The sequence below is a fragment of the Rhinopithecus bieti genome, unplaced genomic scaffold, assembly GCF_001698545.2.
Source record: "Rhinopithecus bieti isolate Rb0 unplaced genomic scaffold, ASM169854v2 scaffold_4475, whole genome shotgun sequence".
Classification (NCBI taxonomy): Eukaryota; Metazoa; Chordata; class Mammalia; order Primates; family Cercopithecidae; genus Rhinopithecus; species Rhinopithecus bieti.
In genome coordinates this window covers 995,871-1,021,864 of record NW_016804399.1, presented here as the reverse complement: position 1 = coordinate 1,021,864, position 25,994 = coordinate 995,871, and the positions used below count along the sequence as shown (strand labels likewise).

General features: G+C 42.3%; 1 protein-coding gene across 2 annotated transcripts in view; it reads right to left on the bottom strand.

The window, feature by feature from the left end:
- The window catches only part of SPOCK1 (SPARC (osteonectin), cwcv and kazal like domains proteoglycan 1), a 537,859-nt gene that overhangs the window by 17,080 nt on the left and 494,785 nt on the right, over window positions 1–25,994 (bottom strand). For both annotated transcript variants that reach the window (XM_017867845.1, XM_017867846.1), the window contains one exon: window positions 2,563–2,679. In XM_017867845.1, the coding sequence (XP_017723334.1) occupies window positions 2,563–2,679 (117 nt within the window). The remainder of the gene's footprint in view (window positions 1–2,562; window positions 2,680–25,994) is intronic.

The window sequence follows — 25,994 nt, the reverse complement described above, 5'->3', positions numbered from 1 at the left end:
AAAGGGCCCCCCCTTTTTTTTTTTTTTTTTTTTTTGAGATGGAATCTCACTCTATTGCCCAGGCTGTAGTGCAGTGGCACAATCTCAGCTCTCTGCAAGCTCCGCCTTCCGGGTTCACGCCATTCTCCTACCTCAGCCTCCTGAGTGGCTGGGACTACAGGCGCCCATCACCATGCCCAGCTAATTTTTTGTATTTTTAGCAGAGATGGGGTTTCACCATGTTAGCCAGGATGGTCTCTATCTTCTGACCTCGTGATCTGCCCATCTCAGCCTCCCAAAGTGCTGGGATTACAGATGTGAGCCACCACACCCAGCCGTGTACCCACTCTTTTTAAAGCAGCATCTTTGCAGAATAGTCTTCACTGTCCAGAAGCATAAGTACAGCATCTCCTCCTCTGAGCTCTCTTACAACCCTATGCTTCCCCTCATTGTCCATGCTTGTTAATCAGACTATTAGCTCCCTTAGGGGAAAGACTGTCTTGTGCCCTTCAGCAGCCTCAGGTATGACAGGCATATAGTGCTCAATTTTAAAAAATGTTGGGAGGAGATTTCTAGCTATTGTAAACTCTATTGCTTTAAACATAAAATCTTTCCATTTTTAAATTTATTAATATCTTAGAACACATTTTAAAATACCTCCCCTTTTTTTTCAGAAGAGAGGCTATGGGACATAACGTGGCCCCTTGTTTGACCAAATGTCATGATTATCAGTAGTCTTTGATGATGCTGTCCTCAGGGGCTGCTGAATGAGAGGAAATAATTTACTTTGGCACTACCCAGCTCTACGCTTTTGTATACAATATTTTACCTACTATGCATCAATTTTATAGGATATTGATATTTTAATACATAAGGCAAGAGGAGTTTACTGCTGACTGGTCAGCAAAAAGAAGTGCCAATCTGGTTGGGCAGTAGTCAAAAAGTCAAGCCCAGCCCACCCCACCACTACTAGAAAATGGGTGCCTGCATCTTGACATCTGTGGTTGCCTGTCATGCAGGGGAAAGGACAGCAGCCCTTCTTGTTGGCCCCAAGAGTGCAGGACCAAGCAGGTTCCAGGGTTTCCCCTTCAGAACTCCTAGACTCAAATGCAGCTCACTCCTCTGGCCTTCTGAGCTAACCAAGCATCATTCTTTAACATTCCCTTCACTCCAGTTGCTTCAGGATATCAAACCTAAAAGCCTCTTAGGGGACTCAATTTGCTTCTGGGAAAAGGCAGGTCTTTTGGAGAAATCTCCAGAGACTGTAGGCTGCAAGCAGCTGTTCTCCTCACATCAATCTGCTCTTTGTTGAAAGGTTGTTCAGAAAACCCAAGGGTCAGGCTGCTCCTAGTGGATCCAGGGGAAAAAAGTCTTATTTTGCTTTTGCAACAGACCCAACCACCAAGAACCACTTTGGGGACACTTAAATGCTATTTTTTCCTTAAGGTAAAAGATCTCAACTATTAAAATAATTGTCCCCTGGATTGATGTTCTCCACTGATATCTCTATGAGCAGCCAAAATAACTAAAATTAAGGAGATCATTTTGTTTTGGCTGAAAAACAGATGCTAGTCAAACTCAGAATCTCAACAGTTGCTACTCTAACTTCTTACTTACTACATTCAATCCAGGAGCATTACTTTCAGAAATTCCAAACAAGCATGAGATCAGGTGAAATGCTGTTTTAAATGATGTGTTTTTATATTTTGACCAAATAATATCAGAATGGCTAAATAGAAAAGGCTGCGGCCAAACTACATATATCAAATAATTGTGTTTAGTAATCTATTCTGTGCTCATTGGCCACAGTGTGGAGCAGCCTATCCCTAACTGCCTTCGAATTAAAGGCATCAAAGAGACTCCATCGACGTGCAAATGTGAGGACCCACTCTCAGTGTTCTCTGCAACTTATGACAAAGCTGAGTATGGTCTCTGCCAACTCATCACCTGATGCTGGGGGGAGGCTCCTTGAGCAATTTGCATGTTACGGATGGGGAGAGCGGATACCTATCTGGGAGTTTCTGTGGAAGACAATGTGCAGTCTGACTATTGTACACAAAGACGTAGCACCAAATATGTTTGCTACAGTGTTACTTCTATTAGCCTAACACTGGCAACAACCTCAGTGTCCCAAAATAAAGATCAAATTAAGTAAATTGTTATCTCCATAAACTGGGATTCTGTGTAGCTATCAGTAGAATACAATTCACAACATGAAAAGATGGTCACATTTCTACATGGTAAACGATCATAAAACAGTCTGGAAAGTATGATCCAAACTTTGTAATTATAAACACACACACAGTTTCATATATGACACCGAAGAAAACCTCAAAAGTAGGTACCACAGCATGCTTACGGTCATTAAAATGGTGAGATCATATATTTTTTTCAAAATGCCTATACTAAACATTTTTTAATCCAACTTTTTTGAGATTGAGACATAAAGTCAAAGTATATATTTAAGGTAGTGGGTGTTTTTCACCCCCCAAATGATATTGCTAACCCTAAATCACTGTCTAATAAATTGAGGAAACATGATATTTAAAATGAAATACATGAGCAAAAGTAAAATGGCCTTACTGCCTTGGGCTGTGTTGGAGCTGGTGGGCTTGATGACTCTGTTCGCGTCCTCGTGAAGAGCTCCAAACCAGTCCTTCAGCCGGGAGGCAAGGTTCCGCAACTCCTTGTCTGTGCAGGCTAGAGGAAAGCAAACAGAACAGACAATGGGTCTGGGGGCTTTCTGCCCTCTGTGTGTAGGGCTGCTGGCAAACCATATTCAAAGCAAACTTGTCTACCCAACCATGATATAACTGTTACCTCACGTGGAAAACACCCCAAAGATGCTGTTAGCACAAAGAGTGGGACAAAAAGAGAGCCTAGACCCCCAGGACAAGCAGCCATTGTTCAGAACTTGAATTTAGATGGCCTCTGTGCTGTGAAAGCAAGCTGCGGTGGTCTCATAATTGTGCAGCATCCTCCGAAGACGATCACAGATCACTTTTGCTAACCGCATAAAGCTTGCTCTTGCAGTTTTGCCAGAGTAGATTACGTTTTCCACTAAACTCATGCCAAGAGATTAACACCTAGGCACAGCTAATGCTCTTAGAGAGAGGCTGCTTAGGACACTGAAAGATCCCATTAATAGCAGACTCCCAATTTTGTTTTAGCCCAAGGTTTGGTTTTGGGTCTATTTTGCTAGCCTTCCAGTGGTCTCATTCTTGACTTTCCACTATAAACAAATGGATGCCTTCTCCATGAAAGAGTCCTTTCAGCCCATCTATAACTATTTAGCTCATTTCTTAGGGTAAGACAGAATCACTGGGGCAGACACTCCTGAGAACAAGAAAATCCAGACAGATGGATGGGTGGGCAGGTGAGTAGGTAGGTGCAAGCTATTTGAAGGTCTTCTAGAGTGCTAAAACTTGAGGAAAGAAATCCCAAAGGATTAAAAATGGTGCAGAGAAAGGAGTTGACTTTCCCTAGCCCCTCCCTCTTCCCGCAGGGCATACACTAATTCTTGGTACTGAGAAAACCTGCAAAGGGTCCAGGCAGTAGGCTGCTACCAAGACCCAGAGAACCCAGCAATACGTTTGGGGCCTTTAGCCTCTGGAGAAACAAATTAAAGATCTGAGGAGCCAAAATTCCAATGAGCAAAAAGGGACAAAGAACAGAACCCCACATCTGTCATTTCTCCCAAATTCTAAAGCTACATGAGCAGGCTGCTAAGCAGTTAAGCACAAATGCTGTTACAAGGCACAGTCAAGTTCTGAATATCTCATGGTGCTGAAGAGACACAGATTAGGGCTCAGAACCTACCAGTGCAGAGGGAGCCTGGGGGAATCCCTGGGGTCTTCACTGGAAGCCATAGGGACAGTGATGAAAAAGGAGTAAACAGTCTCACCAAAACTCCAAGCTGGCCTTCAATCAACACAGGCCCTGACTGAATTAAGGTGATCAACCCCCATCGGCCTGCCTTGCAAAGGACAAGGTGAAACTTCTCCAGAAGAAAATAATACCATGCAGATCCTGTTCTTATTTTTATCATCCACATGTGCTTATCAGGTAAGCCCATTTCTCACCCTAGGGCTTGATGGAGAACCCAGCTTCCCAGAGCTCAGGCAGAAAAGGTCTTTCTCCACCCTCCATATTAAAAGAAGGGTGACCAGGCCCTGACTGGGTCTCTGCAACCTGAGGACTCTCATTTACGACACTGTCTTCTGTCCAAGTAGGATCCAGACTCTGCAAAGCATGGAATGATTGAGTGTCTGGTGTTTGTACCCCAGTTTTTAATGGCCTTAAAACACTGCCTTGCTTTTAATAACCAGGGTTTGGCTGTATTTTAAAACACCAGCCAGGAAACAGCACTGAGAAATGTCTCGACAGGCAGCAAAGAATAACTTCTCAGGAGTCACGCTGGCTGGAATGAATCCCAGCTTTGCCACTCACTGGCTGGGTGACCTCAGACAAGTCAGTGAGCCTCCAGCACCTCGGCTTCCTTATCTGTAAAACTTGGGACAATATGGTTATATAACTATAAATCAGACAATGTATATAAAGTTCTTAGCAAAGTACATGATATATGGTAATTACTCAGTATGTGCCACCTATGATTTTGATTATTATTGCTATCGCTATTTTTAAACTAAAGAGTTATAGTTAACATTAGGGCTAGCATCACAGCATTCAGAAAACCAACAACAAATCCACCTACACACAACTGGCTTTAGCCACATAGGAAATAAGTAAAAATAGATGCTTGTGTTATCTAGTAAGCTGCCATTAGCCATATATGTCTATCTACATTAATTAAAATTTAGGCCAGGTGTGGTGGCCCACGCCTGTAATCCCAGCACTTTGGGAGGTAGTGGATCACCTGAGGTCAGGAGGTCTAGACCAGCCTGACCAACATGGTAAAACCCTGTCTCTGCTCAAAATACAAAATTAGCCAGTCATGGTGGTGCATGCCTGTGATCCCAGCTACTTGGGAGGCTGAGGCAGGAGACTCGCTTGAACCTGGGAGGCAGAGGTTGTGGTGAGCTGAGATTGTGCCTCTGCACTCCAGCCTAGGCAACAAGAGCAGAAACTCAGTCTCAAAATAAAATTTTAAAATCTAATAGATAGTTCCTCAGTTGCACCACTGCATTCAACAGCACCACACAGCTAGTGACCCCCACACTGGACAGCACAGGTGCAGAATCTTACCACCACAGCAGGGTGTCGTGCTGGGCAGCACTGAATCAGGTTAGCGATCATTTTGGGCTAACTTTCTGGAGCATCATCATGATATTCTGCCATCCAGGTTTGTTCCCATACTTCTTCCCTTCAGCTGTTTAAGATGAGCTGAGAAAGAAGATAAGCCCCCACAAACCAGGAACCAGCATCTCTTGCTAAGTCATGCTCCCAAATAGTAGGGAAGGTAGTTGTTTAGTTGTTATGAAGGTGGAGAATCCTGGCTTAGCCCAGATGCCAAGGCAGACCCTCAGGAGCAGGCCGTCCCGACACGCTTATTGGCCCCAACTCAGAACCTTGTGAACCTAGGTGTTCACTTTTCTGACACTGTCCTGCTCTAAGCAGGAGAGGATGTGGCCCGTTTTTCTAAGGGAAATAGGTTGTGCACTCCATAGTCAATTTAACACTTGAAAATGGGAAATTAATAGCCTCTATTTTTTCTCTATTGCCATGCACACCATCTATTCTAAATGTTCTCTGAACAGAGAAAATTGCCAAGTCAACGTGCAGAGGAAATCTCATGCTTCAAGATAAATTAGTTGTGTTTAACTAAATCCTGACAGATGTGCAGGTAATCTGTATCCTTACAAGACTGCTGGATTTTCCACAGGCTCCCCAAAGTACACAAGCCTTGGACGTCTGATGGGATCAGGCACTGGAATCCTGAAAGAATGAATCTGTCACTCAGGGACAAGCTCACTAGCAGGGAGCCACTGGCGTGGGTCGAGAGAGATCAGAAACCCGAAATGGAGAGAGGAGGCTCTCAATTACTGGGCCCTGTTCACTCACAGCGTCTTCAACCAAATGGTCCTTATGAGAAGAAAGTCAGGCACAGATTGCCTGGAGCTTGATACATCCCAAAGAAGGAAATAATCAAAGGCAACAGCCTGCAGAGGGCTATATGTTCAGATTTGGTATTCCAGTCACAACACACAGGCTGGTGATGGGAGAAAAGTGCCCGCCTTTTAAGGCGCTCATCACCACCCCCAATAAAGGTGTGAACGGGGGACTGAAGCTGTCAGAAGTGGGGACCCGGAGGACACATCCCACACATTTAGTACATTCCGAGGGAAAAGTAATGTTTGTGGGGTGAAAAATATAGTCATATATCCCCCTGCTATTCTGGTGCCATTCTGGCATTCTACCCTGTGGCAATCCCGGCAATTTCTAGAGAGGGGTCCTGGCGAGAGGAGCAGGGCACTCAGGTTACTAGTATCAGACTCTTCAGAGGAAAAGACAATGCTTTCTTGGGAGAGGATTTGGATTAATCCCGAAGACCAAGACCTGCTTTCTTGTGCTCTCCTTACCCTCCTGGGTGGACACATGCCAGCTAGCCCTCTAATTCTCCCATTTTTCAATTACATTCCCTCCACCCTCCATCCTGGTTTCAGCTTGCTTTTCATTGCTCTTGTGCTCCCAGTTCTCTCCTCAGCATCCTACTGAGAGGTGAAGCCAGCTAGACTTCCTGAGTCGAGTGGGGACTTGGAGAATTTTTCTGTCTTACAAGAGGATTGTAAAATGCACCAATCAGTGCTCTGTAGCTAGCAAGAGGATTATAAAATGTACCAATCAGCACTCTGTAGCTAGCAAGGGGATTGTAAAATGCACCAATTGGCAGGATCCTAAAAGAGCCTATTGCAGGGAGGATTGAAAAAAGGACACTCCGATGGGACAGAAACAGAACATGGGAGGGGACAAATAAGGGAATAAAAGCTGGCCACCCCAGCCAGCAGCAGCAACCCACTCAGTTCCCCTTCCACACTGTGGAAGCTTTGTTCTTTTGCTCTTAACAATAAACCTTGCTACTGCTCACTCTTTGGGTCCATGCTATCTTTAAGAGCTGTAACACTCACCACAAAGGTCCATGGCTTCATTCTTGAAGTCAGCGAGACCACGAACCCATTGGAAGGAACCAACTCCGGACACACTACTTCTCAATGACGTTTCCCCACTTGCCCTCCTGTTTCTACAGGTTGTGATGTATCATTTTTACACAATCTCCATCTGCTCTAACAGGGCGGGTGTGTGAGCCACATCTCTGGGATCCACTCCCTGGCCTCATATCTGCTTCTTCCCATTGTCAGAAAATGGTACCAGCAGATACTCATATTCTCAGGGCAAACACTTGGGAATTGTCCTGGTTCACAGTGAAAAAGTTCACTCCTTATCTCCACTGCCTCTATTCTAGTCTCCAATGCCACCACTACCTCCCACCAGGATAACTGGAACAGGCTCCTAATCGGTCTCCCATCTTGCCCCCTCCCCGCCATGCTCCCTTCTCCATCCAGCAGCCAAAGTGATCTTTCTAAAACGGACATTTGATCAAGTCACCCTCCTGCTTGAGACACTTCAGAGGCTCCAGTTATTTTGTAGGTTAAGTCCAAACTCCATAATGTGAGCTAAATGGCCTGCAGGACACACTCACTGAAAAACCGATTCTCTCTTCTGTATCTGTTCCTCCTCAACCTTCATGCTCTGGCCTTACTGCCCCTCCGACATACTCTTCCACTGGGAAACAAACACCTCTTCCTACTGCCTTTGTAATGCCAATTCCTCCATCAGATCTCGGCTTTAGAGTGACATTTTCTTAGAGGACTTCCCTACTCCTCAAACTTGAGATTTCCCTCTTCTGTGCTCCCAGTGCCTTGTTTCTCTGATGGCATTCATAACACCCATCTCGTTCAGTGCCCATTTCTCCCCTAGATCATAACAACATAAAACATGCCCTGACTCTGCCCAGCACTGAGGACCCAGCATCTAACACAGTCAGTTCCTGGCATGAAGAAAGTTCTCAATACACACCTATTGACTGAATACAATCACCCTTTTACTGCCTTTTGTAAACTTCAATTTTTCCATCTGCAAAATGGTGTAATAAAACTTAGCTCATAGCATACTACATGGAATACGATGAGACAATATTAGCAAAATATAGCTCACAGCTACTGGCATATAGCAGGGACTCAATAAATTTATATTCCCCTTCTCATATCCCAACTGTCTGCATAATATGTTAGAATTTTATGGTTATGCTTTTTGTAAGCCCGAGGAGATGCTTGTGATATAAAGAATAACATCTCTCCTTATTTTACACGTGGGTCAGTAGAAGTCCAAGAAATACAGGTTGCAATATCTGTCTGCTGTGGATAAGTTCCAGGATTGGGAGATTGGTCTGACTTCCCCACACCTGTATGCTTAGCACTTGCTCTAAGGTGGTATGTAATAGTTGTTCGAAAATATATTTATCACCATAAGTATATTTTAAATGAATGAACAATAGATCACAGACTCCCAGCATTGAACAGCTATTAAGTGGAAGAGACAGGATTTGAATCGGGCTGTCATCTTGCTGGGCCATCCCCATATGTAGGACTTACTTCCTGGGTATGTTGGTCTTGTGGGCAGCGAATACTAACCTAACAATTCATATATTTCATCCATACTCTGGGTTGAAAAAAATCAAACTGTCAGGCCTTGCCTTGTGTAGGAAGCTCTGCCAATGATGCAGGTGAGGTAGCTAGCTGAGCAATATAGGACAGAGGGAAAGCAAGTAGGCTCTCGCCTTTGTCAGCTTTGGTGTGAGAACAATGGTCTTTTGGAAGAACTGCGAACAGCCTGCTGCCTGTGTCACATGTGGCCACCGGGGCTTCATTAGAGAAAAGTATAATGCCATTGCACATTACTCCAAAATGTGGAAAAAGACAGCTCCCTCCCCCAGGAAAGCACAGCACTCAGGCAGAGAAGGGCCCAGGTAATTTGGTGCTCTCCCGGTGGACTTTTCCTTTCTGTTTGGAAAATATGAACAAAACGCAATAAGCAAGTGTAAATAAGGCACATTCAGTCTCCATGGAAAGTACATAGCCCTGGGAAGAAAATGTGATCGCTCTCCACCTGGCCACCTTTGCCCCCTCCACCCAAGGCATGGAGCTTTAAAGGGCTTTAAGCTAGACTGGATTTGAATGCAGACAGTGTTAAAACAAAGCTTGGAGTGCAGCATGAGGAACGCAGCTGATGGGAGGGAGAAGGAGGCACTGTTGCCAATACTGTAGCACACAGAAGCTGCTACAGGGTTACTTGGTGGAGTTGTAAGGGGGAAGGGGAGCTCTAAGTTATTAGTATTTGCTTATGTGGCAGTTAGACTCCCCAGACAGTAGTCTTTGGAGGAAAGAGGGATTGCTTTTTACCTGGATGAGTGCCAGTGGTCTGGCTCTGCCTGTACCCTGGGACCCCATTGTCCCCTTCTCCCTGGCCCCTGTGTCTTCCCTCAGACAAAGCCAGGGGCTAGTGAAGAGCTAGTGAGGAAGTTTCAAAATAGGTATTGAAAGTGGAGAGGGATTTCAAAATAGGTATTGAAAATAGGTATTTGAAAGTGGAGAGATAGGAGCTAGGAAATCCAAGCATCTTTGAAAAATGCTCCCAAAGGCTATAACTGGCGTTCCATGCTGGTCTCAGCTCACTGATGACTTCAGGGGCTGAATGACAGTCTAAAAAGCCCTTTCTGAGGATTTGACAAAAAAGGGGAAGACAAGGAAACAATCAGTGGGATAAAAAACATTTGGGAGATGGGATAAAAAATGGAAAGGGAGACAGGATAGAAATCCTTTATTCAAAGCTATAGTGTTACTATCTAATAGAGTAAGAAGTGGCGAGCAAGTGTGAGTGAGCGTGTCTCTGTTAGAAATCCTAACTGAAGCCACATTTGAACACCCAATTGGGGATGTCCGAAAATGGCAAATCTGACACACAGGCATCAGAGAATATCTGTAAACCTCTGTTGGAGAACCAGTTACTGGTATATTCTTGTAATGCATGAAATCTTTCCGCTAAGGAACCAAAGGATAAAAATAACCCTACCCCACTCCTCCCCTTCTGTCACAGGACCAGCCCCCCTCTCTCAGGCAAACCTCACCAATGCAATCTCAGGGCTTTAGCAGAAGTGAATATGAAGACAATCAGAATTTAATTTAAACTTTAGTGCCTCCAAAGGTGATTAAGGAGTTGGGCGAGACTCAAGTTCTCTTTGGGAGCAGGCTGGGAGGCCTCTCAGAAGTAGAGACCTGATGCTGATTCTTTCAAACTAATCTCCCTCAGCCCTCCTAGGTGCTGTTGTGAATAATTACTTAATCAGAGCAGCCCTGGATCAATGTGCTCAGAGTGTTTGCAGTTAGTAGCTCCTGTAGAAGGTCCAGCTGAGCCTTCCTTAGAGCAGAGATGAGTTGAGATGAAATAACACTTTCCAGAGTCTGGGTTCAAGCAAACACAAGGGTGCCTTCCTGAACTGCCTTGCCTGGGTTGGGTCTTTTCCCTGCATCATGTTGTTCTCAGGCTGCTGGAAGCCTTCAGCAGCAAGTGTCTGTCTCCCAGTACAGGACGGTAGGCTCCTCCTCACTGACAGGGACCAGGTCCTTCCTGTCATTCAATATCTAAGCAAAGAGAAGGTGCCCCAGTGCTGGAAAAATGCGTAGGAACACCAAGGAGAAGATGCTGCATGCCATGGGAGCATGCATGTGGAGAAAGAGTGAGTCTACAATTCCCTTAGGAACATGGGCCCCAATAAACTTGAATGCAAACAGGTGAAGGTTTATTCTGCTTCACACAGTCATTCTGCCTTAAAAGCTTAAAAGTATAGTGGCTCATGCCTGTAATCCCAGCACTTTGGGAGGCCGAATCACTTGAGGTCAGGAGTTTGAGACCAGCCTGGCCAACATGGTGAAACCCTGTCTCTACTAAAACTACAAAAATTATCTGGGCGTGGTGGCAGGCACCTGTAATCCCAGCTATTGTGAAGGCTGAGGTTACAGTGAGCCAAGATCATGCCACTGCACTACAGCCTAGAAGACAAAGTGAAACTCCATCTCAAAAAATAAATAAAAGATTAAAACAAAAAGTAGACTCTGGAGTCAGACAGGGCTGAATGCAGATCCCAGTGGTGCCATCCTCGCTGAGACTATGGACATGTTACTTTTAATCTTCAGTTTCCTCATCTCTAGAATGAAGGTGATAACAGAACTAGTATTAGGATCACCGGGAGAATGAAACTATAATAGAATGGACTTAAGTGCTCAGCACCAGGCTTGCCGTGTGGTAGCGCCAGGCCATACTCAGTAGCTGTTGGCTATGATCTGATTTGTGTTTGTGGACCCAGAGCAGCATGGTGATCCTACAAATAGAAAAGTATGGGAATCAAGATCATGCATGTGATGTTTTCACAGGAAACCACCACATGAAGCCATCCAGCAAGATAGGAATCTTTTCTACTGCTTTTCAGAGAAGGTGGATGATATCTCCCAGGTCCTATGGATGGTAAATGGCAAAACTGGAATTCAAGCCCAGCTCTCTCAACTAGAGGTTCACTCATCTGCTCATCTGTGACAACCCCATTTTCCCCAAAGGCATCTGTGTCTGCTCTTCCACTAGGCGTGCTGACCACCTCCTCCACAAGATACAGATCACCCACTTGAGTGCAAGGTTGGGACCGACACTCCCTCAGACTTCCAGCTCTCACAACCCGCAGTGTATAAGTTATTGCTCTTCACGCAACTGCTCTTCTCTGATCCCCTGCTTTTTCATCTGTAAAATGGGAATAATGGTTGTGGTGAGCATTTTGCTTTCAAATACTGACAGGCAGCCACTATTTAGTCTCTTCCAAGGAGCATCAGAGGCTGGGAACACTTACCCTTGAGAGGCTGATAGATAATAGGCTCCTTGCCATAAGCAGTTTTGTAATAGAAAACACAATAGGAGCTTACTGAAGGGATTTAAAAAACATATACAAGGTGAATTGCCTTTCTAATTGGAGATCATCTAACAGAGATCTTTGAGCCAGGTTATGCCTGCTCAAATTAAATTGCGTTATACGTAATTCCACCTTTTACTTTTCACTGCCTAAAACATCAATATATATGCGTGTTCTCTTATCCTTAGAGAATGCATCATTTTATGTAAAAACAGGCATGAGCAAAGGAATTAGGTGTCATTATTCAGGAACGTGCTAATAAAGTCTTTAAAAAGCAATCTTTGGAAGAGTTTAAAATACTGACATTAAACTTGGAAAAAGATGAGTTATACTAATTAATGGTACAATCTACAAGCAAAGATGGATAAATTTCCCTATTAAATCCATTAAGACTATTCTAGGTAAGCTGATTTGAGGAGACTTTAATGTTTCCCTTGATTCTAATGATAATCTTTCATCTGGAAAAAGAAACACATTTAGAACTTGTATAACATCTGTAAATGTGCATGAGTGGAATAACGCTTATTTTTTTTCTCCCTGAATAATCTAGATCAGGGAAGTTAGCTAGATGAAATAAGCTTTTAAAGCTTCTGATAAGATCCACAGCCATTTTCACGCTCCGGGGCAAAAAAAAAAAAAATTATTGAATATGTAAAATATTGGTTTAAAATGCCAAATCTGGCTTTAATTGTGTTCCCTAGCCAGTGGGTCAGCATTTTCCTACATGGGAGACCTGAAATCGATTAGCAACATCATACCAGCAGTTTTACTGAAGGATTTTATGGCCAACCAGACTTTTTAGGCCCTCAACTAATAAAGACTAAGCTGCAGAAATGACAACTGCTGTTCTCACCTAAAATCAGCAATGGCAAATGCTCTGAGATGGGGGTGTAAAACAGGCTCAACCTGGACTACTGAGAGAGCCGTTGGGGGGAGGGGAAGAACAGAGTCCTGGGAAAGGGGCTAGGTGATGATGCCTAATTCCTTCATGGGCCATCCCACTGTGGAGAGCCAGACTGAGTGTCTGAGAGTCATTTTGCCTTTTGTTAATGTATAAGCTCAACTGGCCAATAGCAGTCAGTGAAGGCTTCCTGGAGAAGGCAAGAATTGAGCTGAGGCTCATATGCAGGGAGGACTTAGAAAGGAAGAAGACATTCTAGGCAGGCCTTAGAAATAATGAGGAGCCCACTTTGAAGAAAGTGATTTATTTTTAATGCTCTGCTCAAATTAAATATCCCATTTCTAAATCATCAACATATATAAAATCATAAGCTGGGGCCAGGTGCAGTGGCCCATGCCTGTAGTCCCAGCACTTTAGAAGGCTCAGGAGGGTAGATCACCTGAGGCCAGGAGTTCGAGACTAGCCTGGCCAACATGGTGAAACTTTGTCTCTACTCAAAATACAAAAAATTAGCCAGGCATGGTGGCACACGCCTGTAATCCCAGCTACTCAGGAGGCTGAGGCAGGAGAATCACTTGAACCCAGGAGGCGGAGGTTGCAGTGAGCCAAGATGGCGCCACTGCACTCCAGCCTGGGTGACAGAATGAGACTCCATCTCAAAAATAAATAAATCATAAGTTGTATAAATATGCATATATGTTCTGCATATCTGTTTAAGCTATTCCACTATATTTCATAATATACATGCATACATACATCTCAAGGGATGACTTCTGACAAAGGTAGCACTGCTTGTTCCAGGGCTGATATATGAACTTATATCTGTAAGAGGTTGTTGACAGAAGATGTCTTTTTAGGGTATATACAAGTCTGTATTTCTAATGAGCAATTTCTGTCCAGTTTGATCTGCTCAAATTCAAAAACCAAATCTAGGCCGGGCGCGGTGGCTCACGCCTGTAATCCCAGCACTTTGGGAGGCCGAGACGGGTGGATCACAAGGTCAGGAGATCGAGACCATCCTGGCTAACACGGTGAAACCCCGTCTCTACTAAAATACAAAAAAAATTAGCCGGGCGCGGTGGCGGGCGCCTGTAGTCCCAGCTACTCAGGAGGCTGAGGCAGGAGAATGGCGTGAACCCGGGAGGCGGAGCTTGCAGTGAGCCGAGATCGCGCCACTGCACTCCAGCCTGGGCGACAGAGCGGGACTCCGTCTCAAAAAAAAAAAAAAAAAAAAAAAAACCAAATCTAGGTATTATTGAAAATTTTAGTTTCTATATTTTCAATCCCAAAACTATCAAAATATGCATGTATGTTTTTACACTTAAACAACTTAAATTGTTATTTAATGGAGCAGAGAGCCACAATTGGTAGAGGACCAAGCTTAGGATTTGAGATCAGATCCTGAAGGTGATAGGAATCTTAGGAGGTGTCTGGAACCTGGGAATGGCTCTTTCATTTGGGAGTGGGAGGAGAACATTGGTACACTTTCATTCACAGATTACATGGGAAGGATCAGGCATAGACTTAAAATGAATGCGGAGAACCATGAGTTCCTCTTAATTCCCCCCCACTACTCCACCATTGCCCTGGTTTAGAGTGGATGGTGCCATGGGGATATGTGCTGATGGAAGGGTGGTAGCATTGACTCTTTCTTGCAACAAAGGTCAGCAACACCTCCAGGGGTGCCAGAGTCTACAGTAAGATGGTGGACATTGAGCTGGAGTTGAAAGTTCCCCCTTGGAATTGAGGCCAGAACAGAATAATCCTGGAGATGCCTAGACCAGATGCAGCAGGACACCTGCATTATAGTGCCTCCAGTGAACAAGCTGATGAAGGAGGAAGATAGATAAATGAGGATCTAGAGACAAACTACCTCTTGAAACCATAAAGGCATTTTAGGCTATTCCAAATCCTACTTGTTTGGGTGTATGACTTACTACTCTTCTCACTCTTCAGGTCATGCAACTCTCTCAATCATCTCCCCTTCTCCTGAGGGCATGATTAGGTATAGTGACTTAGCATGAAAAGTAGCTGGCATTCAAGCCTCAAGCGACCTCCTCTGGGCTCAGAGAGGATCGTGTGACTAGCACAATGATGAAATGTTTGCTATTATTATTATCTCTATTTCTAGTAAAACTGCTGTATTTGATCTAAATTGCCTATTTAGAGATCCAGTATCTAACAACGCAGCATGACATAGCTAGTAATTTCTCTCTTCCCCTCCTGAATGTCATATGTAAACAACAATGTACCCAGGAAGAAAACCCTAAATTTTATTTTCAGTAAAACCAGGAGATATATCCCCAGGCTTGAACAGTACAACAGAAGCTTTTAACTTCCCAGATGGAAGTTAAAAGGTTCAGGTGGACCAATAAAAACACAATGACCCAGCAAAAATAGACTTCCTATAGGCAAAGAGCTCCTTCTGAAGTGATAGCAAGAACTAAGGGATCTTGTTCAGCAAGAACTAAGGGATCTGGAAGAAAGGAGAGTGCACAGATTAAACAGAAACTGCACAGGAAAGTAAAACAAGGGAAGGAAGAAAAGAGCAAAATGGCCTAGAGGCAGCAGATCTCAGAAAGGGTCTACAAAATTATTTTTCCTGTAAGCAAGAGGCTCACCATAAAGTACAACTTGGGTCTGGCAAAAAAAAATTAGAGACAGAGTGAGTACAGCTGATAAGAGAAACCCTGGACCTGATCTGTTTCATAGAAACAGAAAAGACAGGACCATACAGAGGAGCCATTTTTATAGGGGGCCATCTGTCACTGGTAAATCCCTCAAGCAAGTGCCTTTGGAGTGTGAATCTATAAAGATAGCCTGGTTCTTCCCCTTCCATCCACAGGGCGTCCTTTTGAATAGGTAGGCCAGTAACATCTAACTTATTCCAATAATAGCTTTTTTTTAAGGGGCTGGCAAGTTGATTTTTAAAATAAGTTGCAAAAGAGCAGCATTGCATCTATGTTCTAGGTTTTGAAAGAAAGAAAAATAGCAAAACTTACCACAGAACACTTAGCAGAAAGATGGAAAAGATGAGCATGTAGGCCAAGTGTAAAACCATGGATTAAAATGAAACAATCACCTTTGTAAAGAAAGAGAACAAAGCAGTATTCAAGAACTCAGGGGAGAGATAAGGAGTCAATGAGGAAATGGAATGGAAGCATTTAGAACCTAGGGGAAAATGAAGCCAAAGTGGAGAAGCACAAGGGAGAACAGACACTGTGGAAAAATACAAGAGAGAAGGATGCCAGAAATGAGAAGAGTGAACAATATGAAGAGGAAATAAAGAAGGAATTACAGAAGGTTACAGAGTAACATACAACTAGAGAGAAGAGGCAAAGGAAACCCTATATGTGGATAACTGAAGCCTCTGAAGAAACAAAAGACAACAATGAAACAGGACATAACTTAAAATACAATTCATTAAACCACTCCAGAAATAAGGGTTGAATTTACATGTTTAAAAGGCACAGCATAAGCTAGGGAAAACGGACCAAGAACGGTCAATACTAAGATCTACCTAAATAGAGTTACTGGGTTTTAAAAGGGAAGAAATAATGGCCGGGCGCAGTGGCTCACGCCTGTAATCCCAGCACTTTGGGAGGCTGAGGCGGGCGGATCACGAGGTCAGGAGATCGAGACCATCCTGGCTAACACGGTGAAACCCCGTCTCTACTAAAAATACAAAAAACTAGCCAGGCGAGGTGGCGGGCGCCTGTAGTCCCAGCTAGTCGGGAGGCTGAGGTGGGAGAATGGCGGGAACCCAGGAGGCGGAGGTTGCAGTGAGCCGAGATCGCACCACCGNAAAAAAAAAAAAAAAAAAAAAAAGTGAAGAAATATCAGGTTTGTAAAAGATCAGATGGTTGTAGATGTGTGGGGTTATTTCTGAGGCCTCTGTTCTGTTCCATTGGTCTATATGTCTGTTTTGGTACCAGTAACATGCTGTTTTGGTTACCGTAACCTTGTAGTATAGTTTGAAGTCAGGTAGCATGATGCTCCCAGCTTTGTACTTTTTGCTTAGGATTGTCATGGCTCTATGGGCTCTTTTTTGGTTCCATATGAAATTTAAAGTAGTTTTTTCTAATTCTATGAAGAAAGTCATTGGTAGCTTGATGGGGATGGCATTGAATCTATAAATTACTTTGGGCAGTATGGCTATTTTCACAATATTTGTTCTTCTTATCCATGAGCGTGGAATGTTCTTCCATTTGTTTGTGTCCTCTCTTAATCCCTTGAGCAGTGGTTTATAGTTCTCCTTGAAGAGATACTTCACATCCCTTGTAAGTTGTATTCTGGGTATTTTATTCTCTTTGTAGCAATTGTGAATGGGAGTTTGCTCATGATTTGGCTCTCTATTATTGTATATTTGAATGCTTGTGATTTTTGCACATTGATTTTGTATCCTGTGACTTTGCTGAAGTTACTTATCAGCTTAAGGAGATTTGGGGATGAGATGATGGGGTTTTCTAAATATACAATCATGTCATCTGCAAACAGACAATTTGACTTCCTTTCTTCCTATTTGAATACCCTTTATTTCTTTCTCTTGCCTAATTGCCTGGGCAGAATTTCCGATACTGTGTTGAATACGAGTGGTGAGATAGGGCATCCTCGTCTTATGCCGGTTTCCAAAGGGAATGCTTCCAGCTTTTGCCCATTCAGTATGATATTTTCTGTGGGTTTGTCATAAATAGCTCTTATTATTTTGAGATATGTTCAAGCAATACCTAGTTTATTGAGTGTTTTTAGCATGAAGTGTTGTTGAATTTTATTTAAGGCCTTTTCTGCATCTATTGAGATAATCATGTGGTTTTTGTCACTGGTCCTCTTTATGTGATGGATTATGTTTATTGATTTGCATATGTTGAACCACCAAAAACAAGCAGTGGGGAAAGGATTCCCTATTTAATAAATGATTTTGGGAAAACTGGCTAGCCATACGCAGAAAGCTGGACCCTTTTCTTACACCTTATACAAAAATTAACTCAAAATGAATTAAAGATTTAAACGTAAGACCTAAAACCATAAAAACCCTAGAAGAAAACCTAGGCAATACCATTCAGGACATAGGCATGGGCAAAGACTTCATGACTAAAACATCAAAAGCAATTGCAACAAAAGCCAAAATTGACAAAGGGGATCTAATTAAACTAAAGAGCTTCTGCTCAGCAAAAAAAACCAAAAAAACAAAAAAACTATCATCAGAGTGAATAGGAAATCTACAGAATGGGAGAAAATGTTTGCAATCTATCAATCCGACAAAGGGCTAATATCCAGCATCTAAAAGAAACATAAACAAATTTATGAGAAAAAAAACCATTAAAAAGTCAGCAAAGGATATGAACAGACAGTTTTCAAAGGAAGACATTTATGTGGCCAAAAAACATATGAGAAAAGCTCATCATCACTGGTCATTAGAGAAATGCAAATCAAAACCATAATGAGATACCATCTCATGCCAGTTAGAATGGTGCTCATTAAAAAGTCAGGAAACAAAAGATGCTGGAGAGGATGTGGAGAAACAGGAACACTTCTACACTGTTGGTGGGAGTGTAAATTAATTCAATCATTGTGAAAGATAATTTGGTGATTCCTCAAGGATTTAGAACATAGAAATACCATTTGACCCAGCAATCTCAGTTACTGGAGCGGTATATACCCAAAGGGATTTATAAATATTGCTACTATAAACACACCAGGCGATATGTATGTTTATTGTGGTCACTATTTACAATAGCAAAGACTTGGAACCCATACCCAAATGTCCATCAGTGATAGACTGGAAAAGAAAATGTGTCACATATATACCATGGAATACTATGCAGCCATTAAAAAAGGATGAGTTCATGTCCTTTGCAGGGACATGGATGAAGTTAGAAACCATCATTCTCAGCAAACTAACACAGGAACAGAAAACCACACACCGTATGTTCTCACTCATAAGTGGGAGTTGAAAAGTGGGAACATATGCGGACAGGGAAGGCAACATCACACACTGGGGCCTATCGGGGGGTGGGGGGCAAGGGGAAGGATAGCATTAGGAGAAATACCTAATGTAGATGACAGGTTGATGGGTGCAGCAAACCACCATGGCACATGTATGCCTGTTCCATACATGTATCCCAGAACTTAAAGTGTGTATATATATGTGTGTGTGTGTATATATATATAAAGTATTTTTTATATATACACACACATATATATGTGTATATATATATACACATATATATACACACACATATATATCAACACAGTAGCAGAAAAGATATCCAAGTAACTTATGAGAGAAGAAAGGAGTAAGTCTGCCCTCAGATTTCAGCACGGCAATATTCAAAGGAGGAAGTCAATAGAACATTATCCTTAAAACAGCCAAGAAAAGAAAGTTGAACCAAGGATTTTACATCGAATTGTGCTCTCTATCAGTCATAAATACTACAGAAAACCAGTTCTGTACAGTTAACCAGGAACTATTGTTCTCATGAGCCCTTCCAAAGGAAATATTAGAGAACTGTAGGCAACTATGGAGACTGGAGTGACAGATAAGAAGGCAAATGCTACATGTCCTGACAATGAAGAAATGATACAAACAACAACAACAAAGAGGGGAAGGGAAGAAGAAGATGCAAAGTACAACAAGTTTACTGATTGCCTTAAACATAATAGTTGGAGTCAAATGACAGAATTAAAAGCTGAGTAATATAAGATTGAACATATTTCACTGAACAAAGGTTAAACCCTAAGAGGATGATCATATCAACTATGATCAAGTGTCAGGAGAAATGAAGAGGAGGCTAAACTGGGGGAGAAGGGAAGAGAGAGAAGAATCATATTAATTTTATCACACTGTTTTAAGTGAGAACATTCCTGAATATCCGAAGAATGATACACACACATGCCCTACGACACAATATTTAAAAACATAAAGGAAAATATGGAAAAATAACAGAGCTGACAGTACTAAACATAACTTTTTACTTCATTAAATCTAAATGAGTTAAAATTCACCTCTCAAAAGAATAAGATTTTATTTTCAGACCAGGTCACAAAGAGAAGCCTAACTCTATATTGATTTTTATAAGAAATATAACAAATGACAAAGTGATTCAGAAAGGTTGCTAGATATTTTGACCCCAAAATTTCACTTTGGGACTAACACCTACAGATATGCATATAAATACATTAGAAGTAGCATGTAAAGGCTTTCCATAACAGCATTATTTGAAATAGCAAAAGGCAGGAAACATTCAAATGTCTATGGTTAAATCAATTATAGTATATCCACCAGTGGAAAACTATAAAGCTACTTGTATGAGATGCAAAGATCTCCAAGAGAAGTCAACTTAAAGTGCAGAATAGTGTATATTCTCTGCTATATATTTGTTAAAAGGGAGAGAGATAATCTGTATTTGCATTTGTTTCTATGTGCATCAAGAGCCTCTTCAAGCATACACAGAATATAAATACATACAAGTGAGTGAGCAAAGGCAGTTCAGGGTAGCAGCCCTGAGGTGGGAGAAAGCTTGAGTGAAATGAACGTAAGAGACTTGTTAGCTATAACCCAAGACAGTTTGCACCAATCCATTTGTTCTCATGCTACATACTAACATTTTTCTTTTAAACCAAAAGGGAGAAAATAATTCCTAAATGCAGGATTTTTTAATCAACAATCTGTGTACTGTTCTCCCTTCTGCCCTGTGACCTTGGGCAGGTCTAAATTCAATTCCAGCACTCCCTAAGTCAGACACTCTGGGGGATACAAAGATGATTAAGACACAGCCCTTGCCTGGTGCTTGGTCTCCCCTCTCCTAATTTGTAAAAGGAAAATGCTTTCCCTCCACTGTGTTGGTGGAATTTTAACAAGGTAGACACAGGCCCTCTCTCTTTCAGAATCCTCCTTCCTGGAGAATCAAGGTTTCATTCAAATATGTGTTCACCTGGGGAATCTTCTCCCAACATGCATCCAAGAAGAGTCTACTTCCCCCTCTGTGGGGTGTCCCCAGGGCCCTGTTCATGCAGTTCTACTTTTCCATGCTGTATCACAACCTGCTGTCTCTTTTGGACTCTGATGTCAGACACAGTAAGAATTCTGCAGTAGTCACATCTATACTCACCCGAGTTCCCAGTAGACCACCTGGCCAAAAGTCAGCATCAATATGTGTTTACAGGAAGTGCAAAGGGAAGAATGTGAATACTTAGGTGAAAATGTTGCTCAATTACCGTAAGAGCACCAGGAATAAGCATGCCAAACAGGCCAGGGCCGGCATGTACCTTTGAGGATGTTATGGAGAGAGAGAGCCACTATGGAGAGGGATAACTTCCAGCCAAACAGAAAATGGATTTGAGGGGAAGAGAGGGGCAGGGAGAAATGCATGTGTGCGGGACACTATGATGTAGCATAGATGAAAGGACACACATTGTCTCAGTGAAGCCTCAGGATGCCCTGGGAGGGCGACACTATGATCTCTACTACACACCTGAGAATACCAAGGTCCCTAAACAGGTTAGGAGGCTTGCCCACTCCAGCCTCCAGCTCCCTCACCAGCACACACATAAAAGCCAAAGTGAGCACTGGACACCAGGACAAAATAACTCAAATCTGTGCTCTTAACTTCACCCATGCTGACTAATTTATGAAAAATATGACCTACTTCTTCTACCACAGATGTCACACCAACATCCTTTGCCTGAGAACAGGAATTACCAGGTTCCATAAGCCAAAATTGGGTCTCTGGGTTTATAGATTGTTGCTATCCCACCATGATAACACCTCAAACCTCAGCTTAGTTTGGCAGCAGCCTGAGGTCCCTGGAATGTCATTTTCATGTTTCTTCACCTATTGTGATTGAGGGATGCTAGAATGATTACACACCTGGCTTGTTTTGCACTGGCTTCTCATTCCTGTCTAGATAGTTACCACTAAGTAATTTAGTTTATCTGTGTCTCCACAAGCTTATTTGAAAACCATGGAATGCTGCTTACAGAAAATTAAGCTTCATTTTCTTTAAGCATCCAGCCAATAGTGCAGGCAGGAGATGGTGATTTGGAGGTAACTGGCTTATGCATATGTAAACATGATGCATTTAGCAAATTATATAGACTTCACACTTCAGAGCATTGAAGAAAACAAAGATACCTTCCAAAGAAACTTTAGTGCAATCGAGTCATTCTGAAAGGAATACAGAATTACTGGTTTGTGAGAATAGTTGAGCTCAGATATGAATGGAAAATAATGGTTTATAATGTGGAGCACAGGCACAAACAAGAATTTGAACAGGGTTAATTTTAGGTGGTATTACGGCATCTCTAAGGACTCCCAGGAATTATACCCCATAACGTGTCTGGAGATTAAATTCATGGTATGATGAGGTTGTACGTTTCAGACTCAATTCCACTGTGACTCCTCATGCTTTATACAATTTCCCAGCATGTTTTTCTCCTTAAGCTCAGAGACAGATTCTAGACATGCCTTGTGTTCACAAAGCATTGCAATGGTTAAAGCATCCCTGAAATTTACTACGTACCTTTTCCATTTTCCACCAGGTCCTGTTGCCTCAGTCCCATCTACTGCATCAGCAATAAATTGCACTGATAATGTAATTAAAAATATCACCCCAGAAGAGTAACCTTATAAGGCACCGTTACAGACTTTAAAACTCCTAGACAAGTCAAATTAGAGTACTTGGGTGTAAGTAGTTTCCAATTTGTAGACCAAAGGCAAGATGGTTCATTTGTCTGCAGGTGCTGAACCTAAGGGGTCCACTAGCTTGCAGTGCTCAAACTGCCAACAGTTGACTGCAAGGGTCCAAGTGGCACCAGTGCAGTTCAGCTTGTCATGTTCATCAACAACACCAGGAGTCCCAAGAGCTGCCACATATTAAACACCTACTGTTGTCAATAACCATGTTAGCACTTTGCCTTCATGTATTGCTTTTTTCATTTAATCCTGGAGAAAATCCACTGAAATTATTATTTCAAGTGACTTTTATCCAGCTGCCACTGACTGCTTGTTGTAGGACAGGTACTAGACACCCAAATGTGATCTCATTGAATCAGCACATGAACTCTCCATGAGGCAGGGATTTTAATTCATATCCTTTTTCCAGACTGTGAACCTGAAGAAGTTATAAAGCATGTCTAAGTTGAGGAGCTAGTAAGTGGTAGAACTGGGAGTCACATTCAGATCATGGCCATAGTCATGTCTGTCCTGTTGTATCCTGCATTCTCACCATTTAAAGAGGTTCTAATTGCCAGAAAATGAGGATGAGCTGAAGAAAGAAGCACTTTGGGCATGCAGAGATTATGTTGGTCTCGGTACATAATTCTTCCCTTTCTTCTCCCTGCCATCTTCCCCCACAAACACAATTCCAAGTGACAGACTCATTAATTCTCACAACTCTTTGAGGCAGGCACTATTATCATTCCCATTTTATAGCTGTGGAGACTGAAGTTTGGGGAAGTGACATAACCAACTCAAATTCAGTGAAATATATAGTAGGGTCAAAGTTTGCACCAAGGCTGTCTGATTCCAGGTCCCATCCCCTCAGCCAGAAGGTTCCATAATAGTTAATCTAATAATTAGAGGCATGTTTCTGATGATCCAAGAGCTAATTCTAATTAGGGTTCTGCCTCAAGATGAGGAACAAACACTGAAAATTACGACCCATTAGATTTTCTGTAAGACTTAAGTCGAATAAGCGCAAGTGGGTGCAAAGACGTTGTTGTACTCTTACAACTATAAGGCTTATCACAGAAAAAATAACCTAGAAATAAAGTCTAATATTAGGGGTTAAATTGTGGTTCGTAAATATGTTGGAAAACTAAGAAGGCATTAAAAATTATGCCAAAGGATAATATTATGACATGGAAAATATTTATGATACATTAAATGAAAAAAAGCAGTTTACAAAAGCATCTATGGTTTGACCTCACTTTTGTAACATGAAATGAATAATGTGGATATGTGCAGTGAATGGGAGGGAGAAAGGGAGAAAGAAAGAGAGAGAGAGAGAGAAAGAGAGACAGGGGAAGGTATATAATAAAAGGTTAACAATGGGTCTGTTGCATGAGACAAGCATGGTTCTTTTTCGCCTTTTGCCTATAGATGTTTTCTAATTTTCTACAATTAACATTGTATCCATCATTTTGTGACTTTTTTTTAAAGTTTCTTTTTGGCCTAAGATCTTGAATATATGTGGTATAAGACAAAAACACTCCAATGAGACTCAGAAAAGATTGCTAGAGATCAGAACAGCTTATCTCAGAGTCTTGAGTGTATGGATATCTCCTGAAAAGTCTTTCATGGTAACATTCGCTTGGCAAACTTACTTTGTTGACTTGGACTGCAGCCTCATGTTAAAGAGAGTTTATTTAAATTTGCTTAACCTGGAGGTTCCCCAATTTACATGACCACACAACATTTTTTGTGCGCAGGACATAATTGGTATCTTGCAGCTCTGAGGAACCCAGTCTGGGAATTGTTTGCCTAGAGAACATTTTTTTATTCATATCTACAATCTATGTGTAGTCCAAATGCCCACCTCTCCCTCCAAAATTCTCATTCTCTAACACCTGTGAAACTAATGAATTTTTCCTCTCTGCATCCTCCATAAATACTTTCAGAATTCAACTAAATGAAGCAGAAATATTTGTACTCCCTCTAGACGTGGGATACCTGGATCTATAGACATAAATTCCAGTCAAAATACTTTGTGAAATATGAAATGCTTCCCTTTTTCACTGCATCTACTGCTAATATTGCTAAGAGTGTGATCACCAGGAGTTACAGTTTTTTTGAGAGCTTGCCTTGGGAGCTGGGTCAGCAGAGATCTGCAGGTAGTGGAAACAGTGGGGCACATCAGGGTAGCAGAGATGGCTCTGACTATCTCCTTCCTTGTTGATGTAGTTTGGATATTTGTCCTCCCCCAAATCTATGTTGAATTGCAATCCCCAGTGCTGACAACGGGGCCTGCTGGGAGGTGTTTGGATCATGGAGGTGTATCCCTCATGGCTTCGGGCTGTCTTCATGATACAGACTTCTTGCAAGATCTGGTCATTTAAAAGTGTGTGGCACCTCTCTTCTCCCTCCTCCCACACCCCCACTTCTCTTGATTTATTCTGTTTTTTCCATGGGATATGCTTGATCCCACTTCATCTTCCATCATGAGTAAAATGCTTTCCGAGGCCTCCCCAGAAGCAAATGCCAGCACTATGCTTCCTGTATAGCCCATAGAACCATGAGCCAAGTAAACCTCTTTCTCTATAAATTACCCAGTCTCAGAGGTACTTCTTTATAGCAACGCAAAAACAGCCTAAGACACTCACTGAGCCTGTTTTCCTTGGCCATGTGGTCCCAAGTGGGGCTATGGCCTAAAGACATTCAGGTTCACACACATATCCTTGCTAGTCCAGGAGTGGAAATCTTACGGCACCAAGATTTGGAGTTTTGTTTTAAAAATACCCTTAGACATCATTTACAAGCTAGTTAAGCCTGCTATGCCCAGATTGTAAGTATCCAGCATAGAGGAAGAAGAGAGAGACCCTCGTGGGTCTCTCAGATCTACCTGCAAGAGGGACTTTCTGAGTCAATATACCTGAGCTTATCACCCATCATGGAATATGTACATAGCTAAGACTCATTAATCCACTTTTCTATGTCAAGGGATATTAGAATCCTGACAAGAACAAATTCCTGAGAGGGTCAGCATATATCGTCTTGTATTTGGTTTGTTTTGCTTTTTTAATCTTGTGTAATGATGTGAAAACCCCCAATGACTCCAGCAGAAACCACCCATTTATCTGACAGTTAGTCTGTACACAGTGGGGGTCTTACCGAGAAAACTCGGCAGGGTGAACAGACAAAGGTCAAGCCCATTTGGAGGTGACTTCTCCAGAATAGACAGATTCTTTCCTGTGAAATTAGGCTGGAGCTAATTCAAAAAGCGTCTTTGGGTAAAAGCAAATTCTGAAACCTCATTTTTCTACTTTGGCCAAGAGGTGGCTTAAGTAGCTGTGGAGAAGAATTTGTAGCATGGTTATCACATTAGTCTTGGGAAAGTAAAATTAGTCTGCTTTTAAAGAGCGGAGCAGGCTGGGCACAGTGGCCCCGCCTGTAATCCCAGCACTTTGAGAGTCTGAGGCAGGAGGATC